This window comes from Tachyglossus aculeatus, chromosome X2, assembly GCF_015852505.1.
Source record: "Tachyglossus aculeatus isolate mTacAcu1 chromosome X2, mTacAcu1.pri, whole genome shotgun sequence".
In the NCBI taxonomy this organism is placed as follows: domain Eukaryota; kingdom Metazoa; phylum Chordata; class Mammalia; order Monotremata; family Tachyglossidae; genus Tachyglossus; species Tachyglossus aculeatus.
This window is the reverse complement of record NC_052100.1, coordinates 23,069,749-23,090,046: the sequence shown is the minus strand read 5'-3', so window position 1 is coordinate 23,090,046 and position 20,298 is coordinate 23,069,749. Positions and strand designations below refer to the sequence as shown.

The 20,298-nt window shown below is 44.0% G+C and overlaps 1 protein-coding gene across 5 annotated transcripts in view; it reads left to right on the top strand.

Moving 5' to 3' along the window:
- Positions 1-20,298, top strand: part of PLEKHG4B (pleckstrin homology and RhoGEF domain containing G4B) — a 96,266-nt gene that overhangs the window by 23,844 nt on the left and 52,124 nt on the right. For all 5 annotated transcript variants that reach the window (XM_038771389.1, XM_038771386.1, XM_038771385.1 and 2 more), the window contains exons 2-5: positions 1,369-1,566; positions 6,535-7,834; positions 13,438-13,644; positions 16,674-16,797. In XM_038771389.1, the coding sequence (XP_038627317.1) occupies positions 1,369-1,566; positions 6,535-7,834; positions 13,438-13,644; positions 16,674-16,797 (1,829 nt within the window). The remainder of the gene's footprint in view (positions 1-1,368; positions 1,567-6,534; positions 7,835-13,437; positions 13,645-16,673; positions 16,798-20,298) is intronic.

The following is a 20,298-nucleotide window of genomic DNA, read 5'->3' as shown; positions in this document are numbered from 1 at the left end:
ACTATTATTATTATTATTATTATTAAGTGCTTACTGTGTGCCAGGCACTGTACTAAGCTCTGGGGTGGATACAAACAAATTGGGTCGGACACAGTCCCTGTCCCGTGTGGGGTTCACAGTCTTAATCCCCACATTACAGATGAGGTAACTGAGGCACAGATGAGTGAAAAGACTTGCCCAAGGTCACACAGCAGACAGGTGGCAGAGCCAGGATTTGAACCAAGGTCCTTCTGATGCCCAGGCCTGGGCTCTTACCACTAGGCCATGCTGCTTACCTGGTGTGCAACTTTGGGCACACCAAAGTCTGATTTATAACTCTGTGTCTTAGTTCCCACATCTGCAAAATGGGGATTCAGTAACTGTTCATCCTCTTGCTTAGGTTGTGAGTCCCATGTGGAACCTGATTATCTTGTATCTACTCCTGCTCTTTGTTCTTCTCCCACTACAATCCAGCCCACACATTTCACTCCAATCTACTCTCTCCTACCCACCACTGACCCCTTCTCATGTCTTTCCTCCTATATATCCAGCAGACCACCACTCTCCCCGTTTTCAAAGTCCTACTAAAATCGTATCTCCTTCAGGAAGCCTTTCCTGACTAAGCTTTCATTCCCACCCCACCCTATTTTTCCTCCCTTCTGTCTCTCCCACACAAATTAGATACTCACCCCACCGCCCCCGCCTCCCCCAACAGCAGTTTTGTTGATATCCTTATACTCTGTTGCTTCCCCTACCTGTAATTTATTTTAATGTCTGTCTCCCCCACTAGATTGTAAATTCCTAAAGGCAGGTTTTTTGCATCCAGAAGGACAAGGACCATGCCTAATTCCCACCTGTGTATTCTTTCCCAGAGTTTAGTACAGTGCTATGCACAGAATAAGCACTTAATAAATCCTACTATTACTACTCCTACGCCTCTCCCAAGTGCTTAGTACAGTGCTTGGTACTAAGTAAGTGCTCAATAAACACGGTTGATTGATTGACTGACCCCCTCTCCAATTACTGAGTTTGCTGCTACTCAGGCCTGGCCATCCATCAGAGATCTATGTTGGCTCATTTCAAGTGCGAACAACAGCTGTTTGAATAGGAGGACTCTTGAAACATTAAATACATAGTTGCATTGCCTTGGGGCCGGGGGTATTTGCACTGCTGATTCAGAAGTGGTTAAAAACTGTACATTTGTTAGAAGTCAAAGTATGGAAGGTAAAGAACTCCCTTACAAACACCGGCGCCTAAATAAGATTCCAGCTATTAAAAAGTTTCTATTCTGCATGTAGTATTATACCGCATCTTTCTATCTAAAGTTAGCAGAAATGGGTCTGCGGTTTACATATTCAAATTCCTCTGAATATTGTCCTTTTGTTACAGGACTCGGAATCCCTTGATACCTACATACAGAACGCACTCTCCGAACTCTATCCACCTTTCAAGGCAACAGCCCCAACAGTCCTGTGGCAGCTCTTCAGCATAGTTGAAAAGTTGTATCAAGGAGATGGTCTGCGCTGCCTGATTGATTTCCTTGTCCCGGCCAAGAAAATCTTGCAGTGTGTTCAGCAAGAAACCTGTGTAAGTAGATGGAGGAGGACAGGGCACAACAGAGAACCCTTTGTTCCTGACTTGGGAAAGGAGATAAAGTAGACTATAATCTCTTAACTGGAGAGTTCTCCTTAAGCCAAGCAAATAACATTTTGGATAACCAAGAAAGAGTGCAAATGCTTAATCTTCCAAAGGAGGCAGAAGGACTATCTTATAGCCTTTTAAAAATTGGGTTAGAAATACAAGTCCTCGTGGTCATACTTCTCACTGCTCCCTAATGCAGCTTGTAGAACACTACAGGGATAGGAAATAAGAAAGGGGCCTCTTTATAAAATGATGATAATGGTTTTGAAATATTCAGGAATCAGTTCTGAAGTGGGATGGGCAGGAAATGAAAAGGAACTAGTTAGTTATGCATCTGAAACAGGGCAAAATCAGGTCATATTTCAAATTTCATTTCTGAATTTAAATAGTATAGATGTGAAGTCTAATTACATGTCCTGCTTAAAGTGCTTTCATATCTTTATAGTTATTCAGCAACTTCTCCTGTTAACTTTCATTTTGACTTTGTCTAGTGTACCCAAGAAAGCAAAGTGAAACTTGGGCCACAACTCAACAAGACTAAACCTGTCCTGGGTTTGCTGTAAAACTGTTCACCGTAAATGTCTTTTGAAAAAATGAATACAATGTATAATGGCCTTTTCATTAGGCAAAAGTGTAGAGCAGGAAAAATTTTCCTTTCCTTCCAAGAAAGTATGCACTGCCTCTCCTGGGCCAGTGGACAGGCTTAATTAAGGGGTTGAAACTTCTTTTACAAGAGAATAGACTGGTAGACTGGAAAGGTTAGGGCTCAGCAGTCTGAGAGGAGATATGATTAAAGTTGACAAAATCATGACGAGGATAGACAGGAGGAACACACAATTGTTGTTCAAACTCTTAGTTCACCATCAGGATGAGGGTGTACCAATTGAAGGTGGTAGGTTCAAAACAAACAAAGGAAGCACTCTCTACTCAGGAAGCGGAGCAGACCAAAAATTTCAGTCGGTTTAAGTGGAGTTAATGGACAAGGGGTTACTAATGGGTTATTGCGGGAAAGTTTGGGAAAAATTAACAGTGGTCCTTCTCTAACCCTCAGGATGGACGTGTGTGTGTGGGCGGAGGTTAGTAATGGGAGGGCAGGGAGGACAGTCTTCATATTGTTCTTCCACCGATCCTGTGGCCAACTTTCTGTGTGACCTTGACAAGTCACTTAACTTCTGTGCCTCAGTTTCCTCAGCTGTAAAATGGGGATTAAATAACTGTTCTCCCTCCTACTTAAACTGTGAGTCCCATGCGGGACAGGGACTATATCTAACCTGATTAACTTGTAACTACCCCTGAGCTTAGAACAGTGTTTTACACATAGAAAACGCTTACGAGGTACCAGAAAAAAAATGCTTATGTTCTGGCATTATGTTCTTAAGGAATTGACATCTCTAGTCAGTGTCTTCATTTTACCTGAAGGAAATGGTATTTCTTCAATTGTCAAATTTCAAGCCAACAATGTTGGCTAATTGATCCTTTTATACTTCTCACAAATTTTGGCCTTGAACAGTGTTGCTAATTCTATTTTTGCAATTCAGTTGAAGGGAAAGAGTGGAGTCTCAAAATCCTCAGGAAACCCCCAGTGTCCTAATATCCATAAACATTTATATCCATGAAATATCACCTTCCTTTCATTTATTAAATGATTATAGACTAAATTTAGTAAAAATAAAGTGATTCTTGTCCAGAAAAACTCATTTTCTGTAAACTTGAATGTCAACTTTCACTTGAACCACAAAATTGAAATTGTCAAAGTGGTCTTTGATGTAATGCATTTCCCCAATCATTTTCCCATTCTATCCTCAATCTCAATATCATCCTAAAATCATATCTCCTCTGAGGCCTTCCCCGCCTGTGTATTTGCATCTGTATTCTCTAAGCATTTGATATTCACCTCACCTTCAGTCCCACCGCATTTATGTTCATATATATTTTACATATATACATACTTACATACATACTTTAATAAGCTAGATGATATGCTCCTTGTAGGCAGAAAACATTTCTACTGACAGTTGTATTGAACTCTCCCAATAGTACAGTGCTGTGCATAAGGTAAGCGTTAAATAAATACCATTGATTGACAGGAAGATGGAGAGAGCAAAATGAAGTTCAGAAGACTATAGAATGTGTGAGGAGGCAGAGACAGAAGTGCTAACATTTCATAAATAGTTCACAGGTATGGGCTAGTTTTTAAGTAAAAAACCCCGTAAACTATGTTTGACAGAGGGAGGAGGGTTACTGCAGGTCAAACTTCAAGGGAGGCAGATTCCTCTGGGAATAAGGTGTGCCATCCAGAGAAGCCAGGAAGCTGGCCCCAGTGACTGACAGAGGAGCTCAGTTCCAACTTTTCTCTAACCTTCTCTCCTCTTGTCTCATCAATGCCCACTAGCCCAGAGCCTTTCTGCCCATATTGTTCTCTTTGCTTCACAATGACCTGCAAATCTGATGCCTTGACAAGTTTTAAACCTGGTTGAGCCACTTTTTTCTGAACTCTAATTACCTCCTCATGTTTCTAGCTACCCACCAATTTGTTAAGTAGGCCACTGCTAAATCCTGGGAAAATAACCTTCTGGGGAGTTAAACTAGCTGAAATATATATTTATTTTTCCAGAAAACAGTGAATGAACCATGCATTTTAATAACGTCGACTACTATGAAAAACCTTGTCTGTCTTCTACAGTGTTGACTTTTTAATTTTTATCTTTCAAATACATCCAACAAAGAGTAATGAATTGCCTCTTCTCTAAGATATCAGGATATCAAGGTAGTTGACTAGCACCTCCTGTTCAAAGATCACTGTACTAACTGTTGGGGAGAGTAAAATAGAATTAATATACCTCAGCCCTTGACTCAAGGACCTTCCAGTCTAGCTGGGGAGACAGAAAAGTAAGTAAATTACAGAAAGAAGGAAGTAATAGAGTTTATAATATGTGCATAAGTGCTACTGGAGGATGTGAGTATTTAAGTACTTAAGTGATTGAAAATGCTGAAGTGGTAGTTGAGGGGTACAAAATGGAGAGATTAGAAATTAGGTGGGGAAAGCCTCCTGGGGGAGATGAGCTTTTAGAAAGCTTTTGAATATGAGAAGTGTTGCTGCTCTAAGATTTGAAACCAAAAGGTGTTCCATATGGGGGCCGGGTGGAGTAGTTGTAATAATAGTAACTGCAATAATAACTATCATCTCTACGCGGATGACACCCAAATCTACATCTCTGCCCCTGGTCTCTCTCCCTCCCTCCAGGCTCATGTCTCCTCCTGCCTTCAGGACATCTCCATCTGGATGCCTGCCCACCATCTAAAACTCAATATGTCCAAGACTAAGCTCCTTATCTTCCCACCCAAACCCTGCCCTCTCCGTGACTTTCCCGTCACTGTAGACGGCACTACCATCCTTCCTGTCTCACAAGCCCGCAACCTTGGTGTCATCCTCGACTCTGCTCTCTCATTCACCCCACACATCGAATCCGTCACCAAAACCTGCCGGTCTCAGGTCCTCAACATCGCCAAGATCCGCCCTTTCCTCTCCATCCAAACCGCTACCTTGCTGGTTCAGTCTCTCATCCTATCCCGACTGTATTACTGCATCAGCCTCCTCTCTGATCTCCCATCCTCCTGTCTCTCCCCACTTCAGTCTATACTTCACTCTGCTGCCTGGATCGTCTTTGTGCAGAAACGCCCTGGGCATGTTACTCCCTTCCTCAGAAATCTCCAGTGGCTGCCTGTCAGCATACGAATCAAGCAAAAACTCCCCACTCTCGGCTTCAAGGCTCTCCATCACCTCCCCCCCTCCTACCTCACCTCCCTTCTCTTCTTCTCCAGTCCAGCCCACACCCTCTGCTCCTCTGCCTCTAACCTCTTCACTGTACCTCGTTCTCACCTGTCCTGCTGTCGACCCCCCGCCCACATCCTTCCCCTGGCCTGGAATGCCCTCCCTCCACACATCTGCCAAGCTAGCTCTCTTCCTCCCTTCAAAGCCCTACTGAGAGCTCACCTCCTCCAAGAGGCCTTCCCAGACTGAGCCCCCTTTTTCCTCTCCTCCTCCCCACCACCCCCCAGCCACAGCGCCTGTGTATATATACTTGTACAGATTTATTACTCTATTTTACTTGTACGTATTTACCATTCTATTTATTTTATTAATGATGTGCATATAGCTTTAATTCTATTTGTTCTGACGATTCTGACACCTGTCCACATGTTTTGTTTTCTTGTCTGTCTCCCCCTTCTAGACTGTGAGCCCGTTGTTGGGTAGGGACCGTCTCTATATGTTGCCGATTTGTACTTCCCAAGCGCTTAGTACAGTGCTCTGCACACAGTAAGCACTCAATAAATACGATTGAATGAATGAATAGCATTTATTAAGTGCTTACTATATGCAGAGTACTGTACTAGTGCTCAGCGCTTAGAACAGTGCTTTGCACATAGTAAGCACTTAACAAATGCCATTATTATTGTTATTATTATTTCTAAATGCTGAAGGCAGAGTCCAGGCTCCCACACTGACAGGAAAGCTGTTCTTGGTCTGAGAAGCCCCCTGCCAAGTTTGGAGCTTGTAGTGGCATGGTGGAGAAAGTCTGTGTGATTGTTTTAAGTTGTGAATATTCATGATGCTTGAAGATCTTAGCAGACAGGCTTTCAGATGTCTGTTCTTCACCATTTTTCATGACTGCCATGGTGAATTCCTCATTAGTTGGGAAAAGTGCCATGTAGTCACATGTAGGCAGATTTTCTATGCTTTGAGGGCCTCATCTTCAATAAGAGAAGACATGTTCAGGAGAATACTGAAATGTTGTTACCCCTTCCTCAGCTGAGGAAAACAAGGAATATTGAGGGATATTTAAGAGTTGCTACAGTTGCTAGCTCTGTTCCACTGATTTGCTGTTACACTCTTTTTCTTTGTTTGACTTGCAGGCTAAGTATACAGGCCTGATTTTCCACCATGAGGGTTGGCCATTGTGCACCCATGAGAAAGTGGTGGTGCAGTTAGCATCTCTTCACAAAGTTCACCTTGAGCCAGGAGATTTCTACTTCCAAGTTGTGTCTGTGGGTCATCAGTCAGCCAAACTGGTTATAAAACACCTCTCCCCAGATGGAAAGGAATTAGAAGAAGTGACTGTCCCTGACACCATGTATGGATGTCTTTTCACCACAGAATTTTTGGAAAGTGTCAACTACAACCGGCACCACGTTCACTTGCAGAACTGTTTGCTGACCTGTGGCCCAGCAGTTTATCGCACTCCCTGGAAGAATATCACAAATCCTATCTTTGTCCCCACACCGGAATCCATCTTGCCTCGTTCTTCCAGCAGCTCACCTCCTGATTTGCCAAGTGACCCCAGTCCTCATGACAAAATAGAGAGCAATTGTTCCCATGCGTGGAGGAATCCAGTCAGTGGCCTGTCCAGTGCAGTCCACAGCTTAGGCGGTGGGGCTGAAATGGAGAGTCCTGAGACCCTCAGAGAAGACTCTGCAGGAGATCACAGAAGACTCATTGTCTTTTCTCCTGAGAGGCCCATCACAGAGAGGACCTGGCCCAAGACCACCAAAATGGGCGTGGAGGTAGATGGACTGCCAAATGATGAAGAAGTGTCTGACAAAGAGGAAGAGAAAACTAATAGTATGAAAAATATAACTTTCAGCCCAGATCTAAGCAGGCCATGTACCGGACAGCAGCAGCTCAGGGATCCCACCTATTTTGAGACAAAGCGTCTGTTCCGAAAGTCATACATGGAAGCCTTGCAGAACCCAATGCACCTAGGCTCCAGTTCTGAGGAGTCAATATCAGATGCACCCTCTGCCCGAATGGGACACTCTCTTGCAAAGCACACTGAAAATATGCTGGTGAGCAAAGCTGCAGAAAAGGCAACTCAGGAAGAAAATGATCTTCCCAAAAGACTTGTCCTTGAGGATGAACCAGAGGTAGTCAGGAGTCCTAAAAATGTTTCCCAGCCTCTAGAGAAGTCTCAAATCCCTGGATCCTTTCTGATAGTTGGGAACAGGGCTACTCCGAGAAGAAGGTCTCGGTCTTTGGATCGGTCACCCAAAAATTCCCAGGACAGAGGTTGCAGGCCCCAGGGGGTCTCAGATGACTCATCAAATGTTAACCCCCAAAGCCTCTTAAATGGACATGCTTGCAAACCAGAAAAGCGGGACTCTAGCAGCCATTTATTTTTGCCTGTGAAAAGCCACACTTTCACTAAAGAGGATGAAGGTAAAAAGGATTATGATGTGGATTCTGTTTTTGATAAACAACATTTGGCCTGATTTTTTACACACCTGGTAAAATTGTTCTACTTTCTGAGCTGGTCTTTGAGAAACAAAAAGTTTCTGAAGAACTGCTCCTGCTTTTACCCTGATAAATCTATTCTAATGCTCAGCACAGGAACCCATGGTTCATTTTGAAAATGAGGGGGCACACTCAGAGTGGGCTCCCAATGGGGCAGTCTTGAAAGACCAAGAGATGCAGTGGAGAGAAACACTCGACTGATAGAGAAGGCAGAGATAATAATAATAATGATGATGGTATTTGTTAAGCACTTACTATGTGCAATGCACTGTTCTAAGTGCTGGGGAGGTTACAAGGTGATCAGGTTGTCCCATGGGAGGCTCACAGTTTTAATCCCCATTTTACAGATGAGGTAACTGAAGCACAGAGAAGTTAAGTGACTGGCCCAAAGTCACACAGCTGACAGCTGGCGGAGCAGGGATTTGAACCTATGACCTCTGACTCCAAAGCCCGGGCTCTTTCCACTGAGCCATGCTGCTTCTCTTGAGATCTTGAGAGGAGACAAGATACTACAGCAGGGGGCAAAAAACGGGCTAAAAAAGAGTCGGTATGGAAGGGTGAAGCTACCTAGTCGGAATGGGGAATTCATGATCCAGGAGAGATGACTGTCAGTTGGGGGATATGGACAATTATCTTTGCCTTGCTAACTGAAGCTACAGAACACCAGCCCATGAGAACAGTGAGGATAATCATCCCCACACAATTGGGAAGGGGAGGGACAAAGTCATTCCCTTCACTCTAACAGCTTTCAGGATAAGACAGGTGGCTTTACCTGGCCCAACCCAGCCCACCTCACCCTCCAGGCTTTGGAGTGGCTATAGAGGTCTGGGTTGTAGCCAGCCCTAAGGATGTCTCCTTTCCCTGGCCTCAGTTAAGAATAAACTTCCCAGCAGGGCAAACTTCAAGCATTTGGCTTCCCTGAGGAAGACAAAAACCGGCTGCCCCAGTTCCATCCTCTGCACTCCATGCCAGCAGGCCTTGCTTACAAGCAGCTAAGGATGTAAGTGCCCCCTTCAGGTTAGATGATGGGGGCAATGGCCTCCACGGCTGTTTGGACTCCTCACTCAGCCTGAGTGTCCAGCAAGATGTGAGCGGTTTCCATCCAGGCTGAAAAAATCTGGAATGGAGACTCTCTGACCTATTAGCTCTCTTGAAAGCCTGTCCCATCTCAGTCCTCATCTCCTCCCTGAAACTCCTGTCCCTTTTTCACCACCTTGCTAAAAATGAAGAGTTGGCCTTTGTGGTTGCAATCTTCCCAATGTTCTAAAAATTGTACTGAACAGATTTCATTCCCACCGTGTTCATCAGGAAGAAGGAGGCTGCCCCAGCTCCATGGTGTTGCCAGGCCTGTATGAGTACTGAGGTGTTAGGTAGGATAACATGTCCCGGAAAGTGGGGAATTAATCAAGGAACACTTCCTGGAAGAGGAGTTTTGGTAAGGCTTTGAAGTGGTAGTGGCATATGGTTAGGCAATGAAGGGGGAAGGCTTAGCTCTTAGTACAGTACTCTGCAAAAAGTAATTAGTCAACAAATGCCATAAGATTGATTGGAGGGTGTTTCAGAAAGGAGCAGTGGATGAGACGAGAGAGTCAAGAATGAGACATTTAGAAGGTTTGCTTAGAAGGAACAAAGAGCCCCATGTTGGGGAAGAGGTAAGAAGGAGTCCTCTAGACCATAAACTCATTGTGGGCCGGGAATGTGTCCACCAACTCCGTTATGTTGTACTTTCCAAAGTGCTTAGTACAGTGCTCTGCACACAGTAAGTGCTCAATGAATATGAATGATTGATTGAGGAGGGAGTTGAAGGTGACTCATTTTCATCAAACCAGTTTTTTTTCTTGTTTTAATGGTATTTGTTAAGCCCTTAGCATGTTCCAGGAACTGTACTAAGTGCTGGGGTAGGTACAAGATAATCAGATTGGACACAGTCCATGTCCCACATGGGTCTCACAGTTTTAATCCCCATTTTACAAATGGGGGAACTGAGACACAGGGAAGTGAAGCAACCTGCTCAAGGTCACACAGCAGACAGGTGGCAGAGCTGGGGTAAGAACCAAGGTCCTCTGACTCCCAAGCCAGTCTTGGTGTTTTCTTTGGGCAGCACCCAGGTTTAAAGACTATCCAGTAGAGAGTAATCCATAGAGACATTCATTCACTCATGACATTTGTACAGACAAATGTGGCTGCTTGCTCTAAAAAAAAAAATATGAGTTCTTTGCATGTTTCCTTGATCTCTGGAAGTTTAACCTCATGCTGGCTGGGTAGTTTGGATGATGCTTTGTGAAACATTGGATTCATTATTAGGGAAAATTTGGAAAGTCTCAGGCAATGATGAGTTCAGCACACAATGCTAGGCAGAACAGCAGTAATCTGAACATTCTTCAGGATTTGCTGATGAAGTGTGAACTCAAGATGTCTTTATTTGGTAAGTGAAAAATTTTCAGTTGGTGTGAGCTGATATTCAGCACATTCACTTAACAAGAAAATTGCACTGCTGTTTGATTTACCAATCACATGTTGGCTAGAGATTTTACTTCACATTTCAGGAACAGTTCCCATATGTGTATTGAAATCTTCCATGAAAATCATCTTATCGAATATTGGTATTATGGTGATGAGTCTGTGTAGACCCTTATGGGGTCTTTCTTCTCACTAATGTCAGTACTGCTGGGGACATATTCACTGAAGAGTGTAGCTCATTCACAACAGACAGACCCCAGCTTTCCCCATTTTCAAAGCCTTCCTAAATCCCACCTTCAACAAGCTTTCCATGATTAATTTCCCAGTGTCCTGAGCCCTGTTTATTGAGTGTTTACTGCATTCAGAACACTGTACTAAGTGCTTGGGAGAGTACAATACAACAGAGTTGAAAGACATGTTTCCTGCCCACAACAAGCTTACAGTCTAGAGGGTGAGACAGATACCAAAATAAATTATGGATATATGCATAAGTACTGTGGGGATGAGGGTTGGGTGAATATCAAGTGCTAAAAGGGTACAGATCCAAGTATCACCCCTTCAGCCAACTCTAGAATTTATGAATTTGTTTACACTTTCCTCAGCACTCATATAAATACCACATTTACTTGCATAATTGCCTCCACTGCATAATTCCCTCCTGGGTTTTTTTCTAAGCAGTGATTGGGACACTCACTGGAATAGAAAGAAAAGAAGGGTCATAAAGCACAAACACCACAGATACAGGTTTATCTGGGAGACAGTGTGAACTCTGGGATAGGAAGAAAAGGGAGAGGGGGTTAATTCACTGAATGCCTCTTGTGTGGAGCACTGGGAGAGTGCAAAAGAAATGAGACCGTCTCAGGTGCCCTTTTTTCTTTGTTTTTTCTTCTCTTTTTTTTTCTGCACCCCTAATTGCTAGACTTAATTCTTAGATAAATTCCTCAGGGGCTTGAAAATTATGCCAAAAAGTGTCAATTATGTGAGCAAATATGAGATGTGAACTCATTTATTGCAACCCCTCTAATCGTAAATATTTTTATGTTTGTGATTCTGTATTTCCCAGGCACCTAGTACAGTGCACAGTACCAAGTGGGCACTCAATAAATGCTGCTACTACTAATACTACTGCTCTTAATAATGCTTCAATTTTGGAGGTTGGCAAAGGGTCATTAGATGTTCAGTAATGCCTGTGGGGAGGTTAGGAAGTCTGAAAACAAGCAATTGTCTGCACCTGCAAGATTTTGTTCAGAAAGAGAATTTCCAACAAAGTGCCCAGCACCTATTTTTGTAAACTGTCTTCATAAGACATCTTGTTGCAAAATTGACTCCATAGTCAACTAGCTCCAGCTAGTCAGACTGCTGTTCTCCTCATATAGCATACTGGCGTTCCATGACACAATTATTTTATGTCTGTGGGTTTTTGTTTTAGTTTATATTTGCCCAGCTTGGTTAAGGAAGCAGTGAGATGCATTGTGGCCTTTTAGAAAGAGAACAGGACTGCAACCCCAGGTCTGCCACTTGCCTGCTGTGTAATCTAGGTCAAGTCACTTAACTTCTCTTTACCTCAGTTTCCACATCCGTAAAATAGGGATGACTGTTGTCCCCCACTTGGACCGTGAGCCTCACATGGGACAGGAATTATGTCTGAACTGATTGTACTGTATCTACCCCAGCCTTTAGTAGGGTGCTTGGCACATAGTAAGTGCGTAACAAGCGCTACAATTAGTAGTAGTATTTATTAGACTCACCAGGCTTAGTCCTCTGGGCAATCTAGTTTGGGTTTGCCAATCTGCAAGGGCTCCTTTTCCAGCCCCTTCACAAGTTAGTCACCAGTGCATTCCCATCACAGCAGGTTTTTCATCGACTGAGTGACAGTGCCCTAGACCGCCTCCTTGCATAGGACTTTTGATTAGGTTTTTTCACCATCAGGGGACACAGGCCTGAGTAGTAGTGATGAGTTGTAGCTAGTCATCTTGCTCATTCACCAGCAAGCATTATGAGGGGCTTGGTGGGACTTAAGGGGGGGGCAGGCTCTGGTTATGGGGCCGAATGCCTCTTCCCACTCTCCCCAGCAGGAGGGCATTACTGTGCCCTTGTCCATTTAGGATACTTGTGTTGGGTGCCATCTTTACAGGTGATGTAGTGAATATTATTTGAACTAATCCAGGGTTTGACTATCCCAAGAGAACTTGCAGTAACAGTGAACAGAGGAAACTGGGATATTGATTATTAAGACAATCCAAGAGCCTGTGGATGGAGGTGCTTCATGGCTCAGTGGAAAGAGCACGGGCTTTGGAGTCAGAGATCATGGGTTCAAATTCTGGCTCCACCAATTGTCAGCTGTGTGACTTTGGGCAAGTCACTTAACTTCTCTGTGCCTCAGTTACCTCGTCTGTAAAATGGGAATGAAGATTGTGAGCCCTCTGTGGGACAACCTGATCACCTTGTAAACTCTCCAGCACTTAGAACAGTGCTTTGCACATAGTAAGCACTTAGTAAATGCCATCATCATCATCACCTGTGAGGCTGCTCAGAACCCTGTGGTAAATCTGAGTGTGTATTGAAACAACCCCAGGATGTACTAGTTTGGCCCAGAATCTGGAGTCACTTTCCATGTGACACCAAGTGTTTTAACCCATTGGACTCTTAAAGGCAAAGAAGTTGGCCCTCAGCAGAGCTGCTCTTTATTTTTAATCAATCGATGATATTTACTGAGTACTTACTGTGTGCAGAACTAAACGCTTGGGAGAGCGAGTTCAGGATAACAGATTCATTAGGCACGTTCCCTGCCCACAATGAGCTTACAGTCTAGAGGGATTGTTTATCTGAGTGACTATCTTAAAGGAAGGGGGATATGAAGAAAATAGCAAACCTACACCATAATTGAAATGTTGACCACATTTCATCTTGAGATTTTATTTCTATTTTTATGACATGAAAATTTGGGGGAGTCACATTAATCTCTCTTTAGAGCTGCTTTTCCACCATCATTCCACCAACATGATATGAAGCTTTCACAGCCAACAAAACAAGTTTTCATTTGAACCAAATCTCTTTCATCTGACTAGATGTGTCTCAGAACACAGATATGGTAGGTCCAGATAACTGTCTCCCAGGAGAGGACACCGACGTGTTTGCAAACACAACTCCCATGTTACGGCAGACTGAAAACGAATCGCTCCCTACAAATGCAGGAGACTTCTTTCACCGACCACCCAATGGATTACTTGCGATCAACAGGGAATTCCTGCAGTCTGGCATCATTGCTATTCCTGGTGAGTGAGTTAGAGATGTGGATTGACCCCAGGGCTGACCAAAGCCTGAAATTGACATGACCAAGGCCAAGATCAGCTTCCATGGTGTGTGGCGGGGCAAGGGGAGAAGTGGAAAGATTCCACCCTGCAGGTGGCCTGGGAATGTAAAGTGATCACAGCTGGGCAGTACCAAGTTGGACAGGGGTGTCACCAGGGGGTGGGGACAGGAACAGGGATACCTAGGCAAGAAAGAAAGAAAAAGCCAGAGAGGGGCAGAGAAAGAGAGGAAAGACAGGCAGAGGTAGAGAGCAAAGAAACAGGGGCAGAAGCCAAAGAAAGTGGCCTAGAGAGAGACAGGAGGGTATAAATGGGGGGTTGGGGCCACCCACATATGGATCTACACATAAGCATACGTTCACACTAACACTCTCAATATATCAATATAACAGAAAGACAGGCAAATAGCCAAGCTCAGAATGTTTCCAGCTTACTTTCATCCCTATACATATATAATAATGATAATGATGGTATTTGTTAAGTGCTTACATGTGCCAAGCACTGTTCTAAGTGCTGGGGTAGATACAAGGTAATCAGTCAGGTTGTCCCATGTGGGGCTCTCAGTCTTAATCCCCATTTTACAGATGGGGTAACTGAGGCACAGAGACGTTAAGCGGATTGCCCAAGGTCACACAGCAGACAAGTGGTGGAGGCGGGATCAGAACCCACATCCTCAGATTCCCAAGCCCGGGCTCTTTCCGCTAAGCCGTGCTGTTTCTCATAAATATATATACATGTGTGTGTGTGTGTGTGTATTTATGTATGCATAGGCATGCATAAATCATATATATGCCCAGGGCTGGAAGTAAGCAGGAACCATCCAGAACTTGGCTCTTGTATTCATTCAATCGTATTTATTGAGCGCTTACTTTGTGCAGAGCACTGTACTAAGTGCTTGGGAAGTACAAGTTGGCAATAAGAAAGTGTCCTGGAGCAAGTGTTCTAGGCAGCAGGGGTGATGGAGGATTAGTTTGCAGGGTGGGCATCAAGGATAGTGGAGCCCCCACTCCCAGTTATCTTCAGTCTCTTTGGTTCCCAAGGCCACAGCACCACCTCTCCCATTTTACTCTGCCCCGAGGGCAGAATAGATTGTGTGCCCAGCATCATCATCAGTGACTGGCTGCCCACTCCCCACACTCCCACTGAAAGCTGACTTGCCTCCAGGGTGGCAAGGGCATCAGAGGGGTGGCGGTGAAGGCAGCAGCAGAAATGGGGTAACATGAGGCTGGCGGCATTCCAGGTAGGGAATTTTTATTCATTTTCAGAACTGGAGGTGTCTGAAGACACAGAGACATATGTCTAGCTTTCTTTGGATTTTGAGGATGACATTATTTGCAGCGAGATACTACCTCTGCATATGAGTGTGGTCGTGAAGACTGAAGTGTAATCGACACTCCCTTCTGCCCTGTTGGTATGAAAGTGAGTTCCTTGCAGCACTGATGTGTTTGACACACCCAGGGCTCGCCTCTGTTTTCAAGACTGCCTCTTGATGCCGTGACCTTTGCAAGCCTTGGGCTCGAGGAGAGCGACCCCTTTGCAGGCCGGGCTGTCGGCTGTCCGCTGCTGTCACATTATTTGAGGGTGTGCTCTACTGGGCCTTCTGGCTCTTAGGCACCCTCTTTCAGTAGAGACTTGGGTCTCCTTTCTCCCCTTATGTCCCATCCAGCTACCCTGCGTTCTGGCAGGTACCCCCTCCATCCTGGTGAGCTGACTGACTGCATTCCAGATCCTTGCTTCTGAGAATCTTGTCCTGCCTTTTGATGTTGTGTGGTTCATTGGTGATACCGATGAAACTGCTCTAAGAGACCCATGTGCCTGTTTCATTAGGTTCTGGTCTCTCACCCAGAAAGAATGATGAAAATCCGAATAAAACTCTTTACCCTAGTGATAGCCAAATGATGCCAAAATCTGTATCAACCTGCCAAAAGCTATGCTGGCCTTTTTGATTCTATTTCTACTTTGTCGGTCCCCTTACGCAGTCATTTATGAACACATGGACATTGAGAAGCAGAGTGAACTAGTGGATAGAGCAGGACCCTGGGAGTCAAAAGGACCCGGGCTCTAATCCTAACTCTGCCACTTGTCTGCTGTGTGACCTTGGGCAAGTCACTTAACTTCCCTGTGCCTCAGTTACCTCATCTGTAAAATGGGGATTGATTGTAAACTCCATGTGGGACATGGATTGTGTCCAAACTAATTAGCTTATATCTACCCAGCGCTTAGTACAGTGCCTGGCACAGAATTATCGCTTAACAAATACCATTAAGAAAAATGGACATATTCACAGCCATGCCCACACATTTTCATGCACATACACTCAGACAAAACTGTAGGAACAAAAGACTTAAGTACTCATAGAAATACAACATGCAAAGATATATATGCACACAAAGAATATATAAACCCATGCATAATTGCACACACAAGTACATATAAGCAGAGGCAAAATTGTACATAGAGAAATTCATACATTCTGACACACACACTCATGGCCACACATGCACAAACATGTTTGCACAATTAGACATAGATCCAAAAGACACGCCTACACAGATATATAAACACACAAACCTACAAACCCAGATTTCCAACCACGCAGGTAGACATACATAAAGATATGCAAACACACACATGATGGAATCTCCTGACAGATGAGTCTTGGTTCTGAGGCTTCAGGACTGAGATCCTGTGCAAATGAGTTGATTGTAGTGATAGTGATTTATGCAGCGGCACGCTCATTCTCAAAATGTGTGATTGTCCTGCCTAATGCAGGACATTATGTCTAGTTAGATGTTGTGCATGCATTGTAACCCATGTACAGGTGAACCACACCAGTAACCTGACTGATCCTACCAGGCTGCTATGGTTCAGCACATCCCTTTACAATTTAAAGGAAGTATTTGGGCCTCAAACTCATTCTAATTCCCCTCCCGGAGGGAATGCCTTGCCAGTTAATGTCCATATTGGGCCAAGGTGTCACTTTGTTTTACCAGGGAGCAGAGATCGAAATGGCAGAGCAATCGTCCAGGTCTGCACCAGAAGTACATTTTGGCTAAGTGAACATCCCACAAGTGCCAACATCACTCAACTTCTGATGTATTTCTACAGCATTCCCAGGTAGGAGTGGAGAACATAGATACTTTGGGTGCTCAGTTGCTCAGTTTTCTCTAAGGGCACTAGCTGAACCAATTTTTCAACTTGCCCAGGCCTAGCAAAAGCTAAGTTCAATTCCTCCCATAGTAATCGTTAGAGTAATAGAGCACCTCATATTTATTGAACACCCACTAGATGCAATGCACTGTACTAGGTGTTTGGGAAAGTACAACACAAATGTAAGAGGTATTCTCTGCCCACAGGGCTATTATACCCAAGTGAGACAGACATAATGTTTACTAATAGGGTAATCAGAATGAATGAATTAACTGTACATATGTACATAAGTCCTGAGGGAGGAAATAAATAAATATGAACATGTTAGAGGTGGCTAATGAGCTGATGTAACTTGGGTTTGGGGAGTTAATCAGGGAAGAATTGTTAAAGGAGATGGGATTTTTAGGAGGGCTACAAGGTGGGCAGAGCTATGGTCTGTCAGATTAAGTGGGGAGGGGTTTCCAGGCTGCTAGAACAGCATGAGCAAAGCAATGGAGATGGGAGAATCAAGAGGGAGGTACAGCTAAAAGTATGGCCGGGACAGAACAAAGAGAGCCAGATGGAGAGTAACTGGTGAAGCGAGCTGATTTGTAAGGCAGGGAGAGGTGGTGGAGAGTCATGAAGTCAATTTGAGGAGTTTTTGCTTGATGTGGAGGAAAGTAGAAAACCACTGGAGGGATATGAGGAGAGGAGAGATGTGAGATGAGAAATGCTTCAAAGAAGATGATCATTGGAGGACATAGCCTGGAGGCAGGGAGACTAGTGAGGAAGCTGTGATATTTCAGGAGCTTGAACCAAGGTGGTAATAGTCTGGGTGGAGAGGGCCGATGTGGGAAGTGTAGTAAGAACCAGAAGGATTTAGCAGTGACTTGAATGTGAGAGTTGAAAGAGAGTGAGAAGTCAAGGAAAATAGCACCTTTGTGGACTTCTGGGAACAAGAGATTAGTTGAGTTGAAGACAGATGGGAAAGTTGGAAAGAAGGAAGGATTTAGGATGGAAGATGAGTAGCTTTGATTTGAACGTATTTAAGTCTGAGGTGCCTGTGAAACATCCAAGTGGAGATTTCCTTCAATTAGGGGACACAAGGTGGAAGAGAAACCAGCAAATGAGACCAAGAAGGAACAGTCAGAGAGGCAGGAGAAGAACTAGGATTTAACATCTTGTTAGTAAAGCCAAGGCCTGATAGTGTTTCATGGAGGAGGCAGTGGTCTATAGTGTTAAAGGAGGATTAGAACAGAGTAGAGCCCATTGGACTCGCCCATAAGGTGATCATTGGTGATCTTAGAGAGTGCAGGCTCGGAATAAAGGGGTTAAAATCCTGATTGAAGTGGATTAAAAAGAGAGTTGGTGGAAAGGTATTGAAGGCAGTGAGGGCATGCAACCCATTCCAAGAGTTTAGATAGGTATTAGAGCAGGAGGAGGCTGTGGAATCAAAAGAGGAGTTTTGTAGTGCGTGAGAGGCTGGAGCATGATTGAAGGCAGAAGGGAAGGAACCATCAGAGAGTGAGAGGTTGATGATAGCAGTGAGGGTGGGGAGGAGAGGGGAACAAGCTCTTTTTAGATGGTGAGGGGAATAGGGGCAGAGGCAAGGGTGAGGGAGTGGAATGAAAGAGCAAGTGGGAGACCTTTCTTGAAAAAGAGCAGGGAAGCAGGAGGATGAGGAGGGGGCAGTGGCATGATGAGGAGATGGAGGGCCTATGGGTAGTTCACATCTGATTATTTCAATTTTACCAAAAAAAAGTTGGTTAGGTCAGGGGTTAGGGAGGTGAGGATGGCCTGGGAAAAGCATTATTTTTTCCAATACTGCCATGAAACTACATTGCTTCTAACAAAATAATGAATGGAAAATTCCAGTTAATCTAAATTTAGAGGTGTGTTTTGGAAATTTCTCCAATTCAGGAAAGTTGTATATTCCTCATAGGGACCAGTTTTTTTTCTTTTTCACATTTTTCTACCTGCCCTCCCCCCCCCAAATCCTATGAAAATACCTTTCCACTAATTCCAGCTAAGCTAACTACAGTGAAGAGCAATAAGAGCAAAAAAACCCCTCAAAACAAAAAAGATACTACGTAAATTATGCTCCAAAGGAATGTTCAGGGTTTAAGTGAACATTTGAGTAAAGAGTTGATTTACATTTTTCTGATCCTCTTCATCCATCCCCAGTGCTCAGTTTGTCTTTAAAAAATAGCATTTTAAACATTTCTCTTAGTACAGATAAAAGGTGGAGAAACTTATGTATTTGTTTTTTATTCACCTGCATCTGCTATAAGCTAAATGAAGACACTTGTCTCCTTAACTGTCCTCCTTCTGTTGGGGGATATGTTTGCTTCAAGCAGTAGTAGAATGGTGTCTTTGGCAGTCAGGATGCTGCCAACAGCTTTTAAGACACCACCACGAGTTCAGGATGAAAGCTATCACAAATTCATGAAGCAGGAATAAGCACTTCTTTAATCCCCATTTTCACGCTGGAGAAAGCAGTCCACCCAGCCTCGACTCAGCACACATATACAAAGGTTTCTTTGTTCCCTAGCCCTACATCTCCACCTATGCTTGATTCTCCTGTGGGGAACTTCTTGTTTGCAAATAAGGAATCTCTTACTTTCTGCTTTCTGCTCTGACATCTCTCTTCCCGCTTTGCTCTGACTCCATCCTAAGACCATCTTTGCCAGATGCAGCCAGCCTCTTCCATCTAGTTTGGCAGAAATAGATAATGTGGGTTGCTCCCATGTAGAAGAAGCAGGACTCGTTCTGGATAAAAGGGAGTGTGCCCAACCAGAATTAAAGCTCCCAAAGGCCATCTTCTCCTCTGAGCCTTCAGAGCCACAGAAGCCCTTCCAGGGGACACAGATGCTGTGCTCCTAATATCCCAGCTCCCTTTCCACCCCTGTGTTTAAAATGAAAAGTTAACATCTCTGAGTCAGAAAACCCGAACTATTTTCCGGCAAATAAGAAATCCATCGTTAATTCCTTGTAGCACCCTCGCAATCTTAAAAAAAATGGAGATTCTGAATCTGTAATTAACATGTTTACCCAGTGGTGAGATGTCAAGGTCAATGAGATCCAATGATATACCGACCACCACCAAACCAACCATTTCTCATTGCTAAGGAAGCTGAATGATCTTGTTCACATTACCACATCACAGAGAAGGAGGGGATCCTACAGAGATGCTAAAATCCTTCAGTGATCTTCAAAAGAAGTCTTCCACAATTGAGGATGAGGACCTCAATATAGGGGGTAGCTGAAACGTGAGGCTTAAACTTCACTCTAGCTTTTGAGGAAGAGACTTCTGTAGTCAGAGGCCCTTGATCTGAGGGAGACCACAGAAAATCTTCAAGGAAAGAAGGAACTGATGCTTAGACAACTGCACAGGCTCATCCTCATTGTATGTCCCATTGGAAAAATGGCAAAGGACATCAAATGTGCCATCAACACCACCATCTTCTAAAAGGCAGTTGAGGGAATGAA